Source organism: Coenobita brevimanus, chromosome 63, assembly GCF_032717465.1.
Source record: "Coenobita brevimanus isolate Jiangsu-jjx chromosome 63, ASM3271746v2, whole genome shotgun sequence".
Classification (NCBI taxonomy): domain Eukaryota; kingdom Metazoa; phylum Arthropoda; class Malacostraca; order Decapoda; family Coenobitidae; genus Coenobita; species Coenobita brevimanus.
In genome coordinates, this window is record NC_137016.1 from 26254011 (window position 1) to 26266783 (window position 12773).

General features: G+C 46.6%; 1 protein-coding gene across 1 annotated transcript in view; it reads right to left on the minus strand.

The window, feature by feature from the left end:
- LOC145404472 (type-1 angiotensin II receptor-associated protein-like) overlaps nucleotides 1-4801 on the minus strand; it is a 209271-nt gene extending 204470 nt beyond the window's left edge. The window contains exon 1 of the mRNA XM_080276009.1: nucleotides 4687-4801. Within this exon, the coding sequence (XP_080132135.1) occupies nucleotides 4687-4725 (39 nt within the window). The 5' untranslated portion in view covers nucleotides 4726-4801. The remainder of the gene's footprint in view (nucleotides 1-4686) is intronic.
- Nucleotides 4802-12773: the final 7972 nt, after the last annotated feature.

The following is a 12773-nucleotide window of genomic DNA, read 5'->3' on the forward strand; positions in this document are numbered from 1 at the left end:
CCCAAGGGCCCCATCTCCTTGTCGCAGTCCAGGTGTTCCAGGTAGTCGAGAACGAACTCTGCATGTTCCCGGAGTGCGCCCAGCTTGGGGATGGCTGAAGTAGTGTCACGCTGAGAGGAGTCCGCATCATCGTTGCCGTCCTCGTTGGAATCTTCAAGCTGGATACTGGCACCTGCAACTGCAGATGCGATCTCGATATCAGAATGGTCTGATACCCAGGATCGCCCTCATTGTCATCCAACCACTCGGGCACTTCGTCCACATCAACATCGTCCCCATGCGCACGTAGACGTGACAGAAGTCATCCCTGTCAAAACCTAGGAAATCGTGCTCCACATCAGTTCCGAGAAGCAGACAAGACCAACCATTTTCTAGAGTCTTGACAGGGACTTCCTTCCATGCACTGGTCCAGTTGTAAGTGGCTGACTTGATGCTGTAGCGGCGAAGGTTTTCCAAAGTCCACTGGCCTCGCGTGTCCCATCCCTCGCTGCGCTCGTCCTCGTCCTCAAGAACAACCATCACCTCGTCCAGGAACTTCCATTGGTACAGCCTCTTCGTTGCCACGATCACTCCTTGGTCCATTGGTTGGACGAGAGCAGTCGTATTAAGTGGCAGAAACATGCACCTAATGCGCCCATTCTCAGCCACCAACTCCTTGTCGCACGGATGAGCAGGTGCATTGTCGAGGAGAAGGAGGGCCTTTACCTGGTCGCGTGGGATTCCCAGTTTCTCCGTCTGGTAATGGATGGCCTCCTTGATGAAATGGCGGTGGAACCAGTCTGAAAATCTCAGCAGTGAACCATGCCTTCATAGAATGGTGCCAAATGACAGGAAGGACATCCATCACCCCACGAAGATACTGAGGCTGCTTTGCATGGCCAACAATAACGGGCTTAACCCGGTGCATGCCATTAGCATTGGCACAACACAAAGCGGATATCCGTTGCTTGGAGAGCTTGCGGCCAGGTACACGCTTCTCCGTCTCCTCGGCTAGAGTGTTCGTTGGCAAAGAGCGATAGAATAAACCAGTTTCGTCAGCGTTGTAGACTTGACCGAGAGTGAGGCCCTCCCTGTCGATCAAGCACTTCACCTTGTGCCGAAACTCCTCTACTCCATCCTCGTTGGCATCCAAAGCTTCGCCATGAGACTTACGGTTCGCAAGGCCATGTCGTAACCTGAACGGGAAGAGCCAACCCTTGGATGCCTTGAAGTCTGGAGTGTCGTGAAGCCTTGCTAACTTCTCAGCAGCAGCCTTCAGCTCCGAGCCACAGACCATCACACCAGCAGCACGTTGCTGTTGATACCAAATCAACATGGAGCGGTCGACTTCAGCACACTTAGGAGCAAACATCATCTTCCTCTTCACGTCGCGTTTGCTTTTCGATGAGAAGTCAGCCGTGTACTGCATGAGTTTGTCGCGGGATCTCTTGATATCAAACAAAGTAGATCGGGCCAGGTTGAATTCACGAAGGATGTGTGAGGTAGATCATCCCGCATCCACCTTGTCCAATATCTCCCTCTTCTTCTCCAGAGTCAAAACCACTCTCTTCCTCTTCTCAGGCAGCGAGGCCATCATCACACACACTAACAAGAGGCACGAGAGCAGCAGCAGAGCCAGCAGCAGGTAAGGCACCACCACAAAAGCGAGCACATGGGCGGCCATGATCACGAGCGTACACTCACAACAAGAGACGGGCAGTAAATGTGGAGGATGCAGGGGCGCTCTAGTGGACAGCAGTGGAACTACGCACCAAAACACAGCTGGTCCTCACTGTGCGCGCCGAGTTCAAATTACGGGCGGAAAAAAGTCGGATTTTTTTCGAATTTTTTGCGATTTTTGGCCCATTTTGGGAAAAACTGGATCCCGGGACCAAAATATCCGGTAAGCGGGGATGTCCGGAAAGTGGGCGTCCGGATAGTATGGGGATTACTGTAGTTTGATGTTTCATTGGGATTAAGGTTTTTGCTTGTATATATTGTGTGGTTTTGTCGGGATGACAAAGGACTAGGGAGGGGGTAGTGTTAAGAAGCAAGATTTGCCAATTAGATAGCGAGGAGCTTCTCAACATTTCCCAGTGTTTATGGTAGGCTGGTTTCGGTATGAGTCAGAGTTGCCAGTTTGCCAGCTGTTTGTAAGCGTAGTTGTTTTGTAAGTTCTGCATTAATTTTTATGCTCCTTTTCTTTATAATATTATATTTATGTGACTGCTTGTTAATTATGTAATTTAAGTCTGCATGCGACTGGGTAAATAATTTACAGTGTTATGTGATGAGAAAACTCTGGCATGTTTTAATGTCTCTTAGTTGGTAACTGTTAACTGCTGCCCTGTCGAGTTTGTGCTAGAAGTTTCTCGAACAATGTAAGCTTATATAAGAATAGGGAAGAGACTAGTTGAGGTTCAGTTTTTTAGTTTGTGTGTCAGCTAGTGTAGTCAGTGAAGGTTGTATATTTTCAGTACTTGTGAAAACATTGAAGTGTTGTTGGCAAACAGTGGTTATTGAAGTTTGTATATCATCGCTACTTGTAGAAAAATAGTGTTGTCAAGCATTAAGTGTACAGTAACTGCAGTTAGTAAAGTTTGTATAACTCCAGTGCTTGTGAAAACAGTGAAGTTGGAAAGCATTAAATGTAGTTCTCTGGAAAATAAAGACAGTGAACTTAAGAAGCCTCTGCTGATCTTGGGTGCTGTAAACCAAGAGGCAGACCATAGGAAGAGCAACTCACTGGGCAACGTCCTTCCTATAAATACTGAACTACTGCTGTTGGAGCCTGTGGCAGTATGGGACAGGGATGCAACAATAATAGAAAAAAAAAGACCTGTATTATTTTTAACTGTAATAGCAGTGGTAATGGTAGTAGCACCAGTAGCAGCTTTGTAGCAGTAGTATTCAGCATGGCTACTTAGTTAACAGGAAGTTGGATCAGTACAGTATATATTATTTTGGAAATACTGTACACCCAACTAACGAAGAGTGAAATTCATATGTTTGTCATTTAGTTTATGCAATTTCAATCAATTTTTCTTCTATATACATCAGTCGGAAATGCACTTTTTAGTATTAGGTAGATAAGGAGTGAGAGTGGGGACTGTTCAGCTCATAGCTCCATCTGTTAATGAATCTATGTCCAGACTAGATTAAATTAGCTTGGGTTAGGTTGTTAGATTAAATTAGTTTGGGTTTGGTTGTTGATTTAATTAGGTTAGGTTTAAACTAAATTAGATTAGGTTGTTGAAGTTAGATGCAATGAAGACAGAGAGGTATTATTTTACAAGTGGACAATATGCAGTTTTGGAATTTTAGCACCATTAATGTATAGTATAGTCCCTACGGATCACAAAAAAAAAACCATTACTCCATTCGGAAATTGATATTTTCAGAGATAATGAATTTAATTTAAAATTCCCCCAAAAACCTACCTTGGATCTTCACTCGGCCACTCCGGGTAAAAAATGTGTGCGTTAGTACGTTTGTTTCTCTTCCCTTCGACTGCGCATGCGTCTCGTAGCTCTGTATCACCCACTCATATGCCTACTTTAGGTCACGTGATGGAATTTGGCCAATGAATCTAAATTGCGCTTTTTTATTCCTTGTGGATCGAAAAATACAAATCCTTCTCGCTATGGCCTATGAAGTGATAAAGCATTTCCACTCGAAATCTGAGGAGGACACGGTGTATTACCTTCGGAAGTTTATTGCCCAGACAGTCAGGAACCTTGTAAATTTTGAAAAGACAGACATCAGTCGCACTGTGGTCAGTACAAAAAGTACGCAAAAACCAAGAAACGGGTACAGTGTAGTTTTTGTGTTTCTAACTGCAAAGGAACTTTTCTGGACAACATACACCTTCTGGCTTGGAGAATTATATTGTTCACAAACCACTGGATTCAAAGGTTCTGGAACCACGACGTTATTGCCAGACGACCCTCATCCTGGACAATCGTATCTCAAGGGTAAGCATTCCCCTAGGATAGGTTAGGTATGCTGGGGTAGGTTTGGTTAGGTTTAGTGTGTTTGGTGAGTTTACGTTACGCCTGTTTGGTTAGGTTTCGTCTGTTCCGTTATGTTACCCGGTGGTGCAGTATATTTTTCTGGTGGATTCTGATGCGATTTCAGTTGTTTTTTACTTCATTTTTTTCAGAAAATGCATGATTTCACCTACTTGTCCAAAGTTCATGATTGGAAAAGAGGGGTAATGAGGCATTTCCGACAAAAATGAGGGTCAAAAACATTCAAATCGCATCAAAAACTACCAGAAAAATATATCGCACTACCTGCGGGGTGTATTGTCCACGTGTAAAAATTTACCAACAAAGATAGGAGCTGGGGTCACCTCCTCCATCTCCTTCTATATGTATGAAGATATACATCTGTAACAAATGCTTATATAATGCTGGTAGGCTTAAAATTCATAAAATCAGCAAGGAGCATATTTCAGTATCCGGTATTTTTTTTTCCCCGAAAATTTACCGTTGGTTCTTTTCAAGTGACTTGCTCCATGAACAAAAACATACTTCAAACTACTTTAATGAGTTAATACTTAAATGCTCTATCTATTTCATAATTGGAAAATACTGGTCAACTTCCGAAGACTTGGGGAAAAAAAGGTTTGCATTTAATTTTGCAAGGCAACCCAAACATATGTTGCACAATGAATTATAATGATTCACTGACGGTGATGCTTACCCTCAAAGTGAGCGAGGTGGAAGGCATTGTGACTTCCATGGCACAAGTTGCGGACTGTTATAGCTGTAGTCAGTGGCACGGTAATGGATATCGATCAGGCCAGCCAGTGTTGACAAATAAACCCCCGTCGCTTACACTGCCAAGTTGCCTACACTTGTTTCAGTTGCCTATAGTGCGCTGACCCATAGAGCACAAACATTAAAGACCCATAATTTTCTGCCAGATCATGCAGGGTAATTTAATAAAAAGCGTTAAAACTACTGGAAAAATTTTGATCAGCTAGCGGTAAGTGGGGACGCTCACCATCCACTCACTCGATTAGTGTTGCTTTGGGTGTCTGCCCTTTACTCTCTCGTTCTTCCTTTTCTGTCGTTCTTGTTATGCTAGGTGTTTCAGGTCGACTTCTCGTCCTAAGAACACTGGCTACTGATCGGGGTTCTCTTTCGAGACCGGAACTAGAACACACTACAAGAGGAACAGGGCATAAAAACTCAGCAGAGCAACCTTATACATATATTGCCTCAATTCATATCCTTAATAATACACAACAAGTATATACTATACACAATATTGTATAGACACAGTCAGACTTTGGTTATACACAGTAATACAGGTACAGCCTCCTCCACTGCCGCGTTCATCACTCAGCGTTGTCAATGTCTGTATCCCACAAGGTGTGAACCACCAACACAATTTCGACTCTCTTATCCGAAACAGGGATGGGTGCTGGTGGATCTGGGGTGTAGGGTGGGGGATGGGAGGGGTTCGGTGGTGTAGGGAGGCAGAGTAGGGGGGGGGGAATGTAGAGAGGGGAGGGAAGTGAAAGCAAGAATAAAGTAACATATAAACCCACGGTATAAATACTACTGCAAAACCAACATGAAATATTTTACCATAACATTGTGGTGGAAAGGGAAATCCATTGTTGTTTTGTAATATGTTATCAATACTATGCACTCTTACGGCAACAGTCACGTTACCTAGTTACCTATTGGGTAGATAACTCTTCTCTTTTATTGTTGACATCATAATTAAGATGAAACAGTGGCCTTGGAAGCCTAGAGCATTAGCACACTACACAACATGTGTAGGCAGGCAGCCGTCACAGCAACGAGAGAACAATCAAGTAACTTATTAACAACTCCAATTAACTACCAGTGCTCCCGTTAGGGCCTACTTGTTTTCATTGGCATCTGGACGAATCGACGGTTGCCACGTGACTTATAGACAGCCCAAGTTAACATGGGGATCTCCAGATCATATACGGTCATTCTGACCTTCCACCATCATGAACCAGCATGACACCCGAGTATCCCAGCGTGGCGGCATCATCGCTCTGCATGAGGAGGGCCTCAGCTCACGGGCTATTGCTCAGCGACTGGGAATTTCTCAGCGCACAGTGCTCAAGTGGGTTCATCGCTGGCAGGAGACTGGACGCTTGACTGATTTGGGTATGTAGATGGCATATAATGTATATAGACATATATAGATATATCTACATTTCTCTCTCTCTCTCTCTCTCTCTCTCTCTCTCTCTCTCTCTCTCTCTCTCTCTCTCTCTCTCTCTCTCTCTCGTTTGTTTGTTTGTGGTAGTGCTGGCGGTGGCAGTGTCTGTCGTGGTGGTGGTGGTGGCAGTGTCTGTGGTGGTGGTGGTGGTGGTGATAGTGGCAGTGTGTAAGGAAATCGACTTTAAGCCACATACGAAGTCTAGCACCATGGTATCATAGGGAATAATGCCGATTTTGGAAAATTAGGTCAGCGATAGGTTTTTCATCCAACACTACTGAGACTAAAAAAAACTCTTATCACTAAGCTATCTTACCCTAACCTGAAAATTACCTACGGTGGCAGTTACATGGCTAAAACATTATTATCTATTTTTTTATGAATAGATAGGAGACCTCGGCCCCGAGTGACTACTGTGGTTGAGGACGAAGAACTCCTGCAGGCAGCAGAACGCATGCCCTTCAAACCAGCCACGGAAGTCAGAGAGGCTGTAGGTCTGCAGGTGTCCCTGACCACAGTGCGGCGGTGATTACACGCAGCAGGGATTCACCACCGGGCACCTGCGAAGAAAGAGCGCCTCACCGATGCCCATCGTGCTGCCAGACTTTCCTTCGCTCAGGAATATGCGGCCAAGGATATGGAAAAATGGGAGAAATGGAATTCCCCCGAGCTAAGCCCTGTATTGGACTATATAGCCCCGCTAGGGTTACAGGAGGGAGCTACCCCTCCCGGCACGGCAGCCCGGGCGAGGCTCGAACTTGCAATCCCCCGATCACAAGTCCAGCGCGCTACCACTGTGCTACCGCGCCCCGCCCCCCAAGGATATGGAGTTTTGGGAACGGACGGTGTTCACCGACGAGAAGACCTTCAGCTCCTGCTGCCATGGTCGCATTCATTTATGGAGAAGAAATAACACAAGGTAAGAGGCCTACCCCATCGTTTTACTGTAATCTGGATACCGACTTTATTAAAGGTTCTATTCCTATTGTAATACTACTGTTTTTCGTTATCATGAAGCATGATTTTGTGAGCGTAAATTATGCACAGCACAAAAAAAGGCACTTATATCCGATCCCACCTGCTCCACTTGTTTCAAGCAACTATAACAAAAGGGGGAAATGACTTCATAAAAATTCATTTCACATTTGTCTCGTATAACCTCTCTCGTTTCATTTTATCTCCAGTCTCTGATCCCTCGTCACTTAGTCTCTAGTATTGTTCATATTCGTCATGTATAGGCTACAGAATCGAAGGTTTTGCATAAGTGTTCTTATTTATGTTGTTTTCTTACGATGCTGCGGTATTGGGTTTGCAGATATGATCGCAGGAACATCTACGAGGAGGCACGTAGTGGCAGGGTGAGCGTTAATGTCTGGGGCTACATGACGCTCCATGGTGTGGGTGACATCCTTCAAATCAACGGTCGCTTCACTGCCGACAAATATGTCGACATTTTACAGAACTTTTTCCTCCCCTCACTAGAGAATAATGAGTTCCCATTCCCACCTGGCCCCATTAATTTTGTCCACGATCGTTGTCCAGTTCATATGGCCAGGGTAGTTCAGCAGTGGTTAGGCCATCAAAATAATTTGGAGGTGCTACCCTGGCCTAGTAAGGGTTGCGACATGAACCCCATAGAGAATCTATGGGGTTCAGTAGTCAATACATGGGAGCCAGAGTGGGAAAGGACACCAGAGCAGCTTATGGACCACACCAGAGCACAGTGGGAGCTGTTCAGGGGCAACCCGGACCTGGTGAGAGGGTATGGTGTGTCCATGCCAGACCGGCTGCAAGATGTTATCGAGAAGGATGGTGGCTGGACGCGCTACTAGTTTCGAAAAAACTGCTCTCAGTAAGGAAATCATATTAATATTTTGAGCTCGTAACATTGACTTTAGTTTACATTATATTTTGAAACTGACGCTTGTAAGAACATAATTATATTCCATGAGTTGTTTGAAAGTCAATGAGTACAGAGAAATTATATTTAATTACCACTTATACAGTAACCTCTACCACAGGAACGCACATAGTTTGTATACAGGCTAACCTCTAGGCTGAGGTCTTCCATGGCATGGTGTTAGTCGTGATTACTGAGGGATCAAACTACTGCTAATAATAATCATTTCATTTTTACAGGGATCTCACCGCAGCCATGGGGGTAGTGCTTGATGGCAAGACCCGCAGCAAGACCGTTTGAGTCAATAATCCCCTTAATGTCATACCAAAGGTGTATCATTAAAGGATAATACATATTCAGTAATATATAATGTTTTACTTTCATTAAATACCATTCAACTGTGTATAGATCATGCAACTGACTGGCGCTGATATTAATGTGGCTATGAAAAATTCGTTAGCTTTAAACATAAAGCGTGTCACATAGATGTAATGATGCGTATCCCCAATACTATATTCACATCATGTGGCAGAAGGTAGATCAAGGGCTGATGTTGGTCACTTCGTATCTAGTTCATCATTGTAACTATGATGTCAACAATAAAAGAGAAGAGTTATCTACCCAATAGGTTGTCCAGCATTTACCAGCCACTTGGTGAAGGGAAGATGTGAGACGGGGACGACGGAGGAATCAGCAGTGTGGATGTGGAGGAATGGGTGGATGGGAGGGTGGGATGTGTTTGATATAGACAAGACGGCCTCCTGGTTTTTAATATTTCTTCCTATACTCTCCTCGCAAAGGAAAGCAAAATTTCCAATAAAATGTTCGTGCACACTAGTTATATAGATTGCAATATTCTGATATGCATATTTTGCTGTTACGGCCCCTGTTTTCACTCGTTGCATCTTGGTTACTATTGTCGATCCATGCATTTCGAAAAGTTAACTGACAACAGTTACATTAGCTCGTTATGATGATTAGCGACACATAGAACAAAGAGAGTCAATTAAGATATAGATAGGTTGATATTCTCATATATAACATTGATACAGATTGACTTACACCCAATATATGTTCGAAATATCCAGACTTGCAAAAGTTGACCTATTTCAATTGTAACAGCTATTCGGCCATACAGGTATCATACTTATGATAAGCTGATAAGCCACATCCATGAGTAAAGCTCGCTTAGCGAATCCTACGACTGTGCAGGGGCCAGAGGGCAATAAAGGTGTGTGTGTGTGTGTGTGTGTGTGTGTGTGTGTGTGTGTGTGCGTGATAGCCCCCAACAAACTCTCTACTTATGATAGTTTGTTGCCATCCCAGCTGAATCTGTCTGTGACCACACATATAATATTGGAATGTGAACACTCTAGCCTGTGAAAGTTCACTATAAAATGATTACTGTAGTTTACAGGCTATTCTATTACCCTTGGTCGGAGGTGATTGGAAACTAATATTGATTATCGATACACAACAACCACCGTTCATCATGCTGAACTTGTAATAATAATAATAACTCTACGATGTGTAGGTTTTCACTGGCCGATGCTGAGCATTCATAAAGACGGACAGCAGCGGACGCTAACTGCTGCCTCGCTAACTAGGTAACGTGACTGTTGCCGTAAGAGTGCATAGTATTGATAACATATTACAAAACAATGGATTTCCCTTTCCACCACAATGTTATGGTAAAATATTTCATGTTGGTTTTGCAGTAGTATTTATACCGTGGGTTTATATGTTACTTTATTCTTGCTTTCACTTCCCTCCCCTCTCTACAATCCCCCCCCCCTACTCTGCCTCCCTACACCACCGAACCCCTCCCATCCCTCACCCTACACCCCAGATCCCCCAGCACCCATCCCTGTTTCGGATAAGAGAGTCTAAACTGTGTTGGTGGTTCACACCTTGTGGGATACAGACATTGACAACGCTGAGTGATGAACGCGGCAGTGGAGGAGGCTGTACGTAGGGAAGGACACTGTCGGGCCTCGATAGACGCAATGATATATGGCCAAATTGATATGAACACTGTCAGGCCTAGTTATACACAATACTATACTTGATATTACGATAACATATGGCCGGGTGGATATGGACACTGTCAGGCTCCGGTTCTCATAAATATTATATGGCGGCTGGCCTGCTGGATCTGGACACTGATGGGCCTGAATTTGCACAATAGTATATGGCCAGATAGATGTAACACTGTTAGGCCCGAGTATATACGACATTATACGGCCCGATGGATATGGTTACTGTCAGGGCTAGATGTACACAACAGTATGTGGCCAGTAGGTAAAATGCAGTATAGTGCCCCCGGAAGCGCCCAGACACCCCCACAAGGAGCCCATAGAGGAGCAACGACAGCGCGCCGGGCTCGGAGCGACAACGGCATAAGTCCTCCCGGTCCTCGCACCCCTTTGACCCGGAACTCGTCCGCCGCCACCACAGCAGGAATAATAGACTACCTTTCTGGTGAGCCTTCCCCAACCAGCTTCGAGGTGTAGCTGTTTCTCTAGCTCCTGCCAGCACCCCTGAGACGGCCTGTAGCCGCTCACCCCTCCATAAGGAGACGGCCTGTAGCCGCTCCCGCCTTCGTCAGGAGACAGCCTGTAGCCACTCCCGCTTTCGTCAGGGGACGGCCTGTAGCCGCTCTGAGGGCAATAAGGAGACGGCCTGTAGCAGCTCCAGCCTTCATCAGGAGACAGCCTGTAGCTGCTCTGAAGGTGTCTTTCTTGAGACGGCCTGTAGCCGCTCAACCCTCCTGAAGCAGACGGCCTGTAGCCACTCTGAGGGCAATAAGGAGATGGCCTGTAGCCGCTCCCACCTTCGTCAGGAGACGGCCTGTAGCCGCTCTGAAGGTGTCTTCCTCGAGACGACCTGTAGCCCCTCAACCCTCCGGAAGGAGACGGCCTGTAGCTGCTCTGAAGGTGCCCTTGGGTCTGCTTGTAGCAGCTCCCTCCCCCAGGCTACGGCCAGTAGCCGGGCCTTGGCGACAGCCGGTAGCTGTGCCCCTAGAAGGCCACGGCCAGTAGCCGGGCCCTACGGCAAGAGACGGCCTGTAGCCGGTCCTCTGTTGAAAGCTGACACCTGTTCCCCGACCCATGACCCAGAGGGAGTCTGGGGCCTACAGGAGTACTGGAGAGGCCCCTTGGTCTCCCTCAGCCTCTACCCCCTACAACCAGCTTTGGAGGAGGCCCACCTGACAGACCCCAATGCAGACCAATGCCGAAGACCCTTCCTGACAGCACCACCAAGCACTGGGGACTGCAGCCCTTGGGAACCCCAGACTGCCCCCAGGACTCCCGGGCAGGAACTCCCCACACCTCGATGCCAGAGATCTTCGTCCTCCATCAGGAGCCTGAACGAAAGGTTTAGGCAGTTATTCGGCCCCAGCCACGGGGGCCGTACTCCCGCCCCCAGCCCCAAGAGCACGGGGTCCTTTGCCACCCACAACCCCGGACGAGAGAGGACACCCCTGTGCGTGATCCCATGACCTCTGGATATACAGGCCCCCGGCAGAACCCAGCCCCATCAGTAGCGGAGCTGTGACACCTCTGCTGCCCTTGTACCTGACTGTCATGACGCCTGGACCCAAAAGGAGTGACAGTGATAGTACAATGTCTGTGACCTAGCAACATAGAGGCAGAACAGTGAAGTAACCCTCTAATGGAAGTCAGTGATAATACCAAAGTGATGGAGTGAGTAATAGTGCCAGTGTAACCGCAAATACGGCCACCCAGTGAGAGTCGGCTCTATCAGAGTGAATACGCTACCACCAGAAAATACCTCCTGATACTAAGACCATATCCAGACCCCAGCACCAAAGAAACACTTACCAGCAAGAAACAATATTAGTGACTCCACAAATATAGAAAACCCGGACTTCCTATAATTAATAATACTCTGCTTCAAGTGCTATTCACTGTGATCCGAGCAGTATCCTGCGCAATACTGATAACGATATCTGATACTGATATCTAGATGTAAGAGTTGTAATTGTCCAGTGTATCTGTATCAGTGACATCTACTCGTTCCCCTGTTCAACTTAGTAATACACGTGTAAAGTTGTTGCCTTGAGTTTTTGTGTCCTACCTCTCTCCTATTTGTCTAAGCTCCGGTCTAGAAAGAAAGCCCCGCTACACATTAGACATTTACGGGACGGGAAGCTGGATCCTAAAACACCTAGCATTACACTGGGTATAGACACTGTAAGGCCTGGGAGCACATGATATTATAATTATGGCCAGGTAAACTAGGAGCACTGTCAGGTTTCACCATACACGTACACTAGACACGGGAAACACACTGTCCGATTTTCCTAGATTGTTAGACCTGGGCAGGTTACAGGTGGAGCCCGGGCATGGGAGGCAGATCGTCAGGCGTGTCCTCCCTCAGGAGACACGGAATTACTGCCGGGGGCGAGGTTGTCTGGCTGGGGCTGCAGGTTGGCATACAGGGAGGCCCTTTCCCGATGGGGCCTTGACCTGTGGTTTGGCCCCAGTTTGGTGTACAGGGAGGCCCTTTCCTGGTGGGGCCTTGACCTGTGGTGTGGCCCTCGGGGCTGGGACCAAACAGGGCCAACAGGGACGCCTGTCTGCGTTGATGCCTGGCAGAGGGTCGACTGGAACTGGGGCTTGGGAGGTCACGCCCCGGAGTCCTGGGGGTGTCCCTG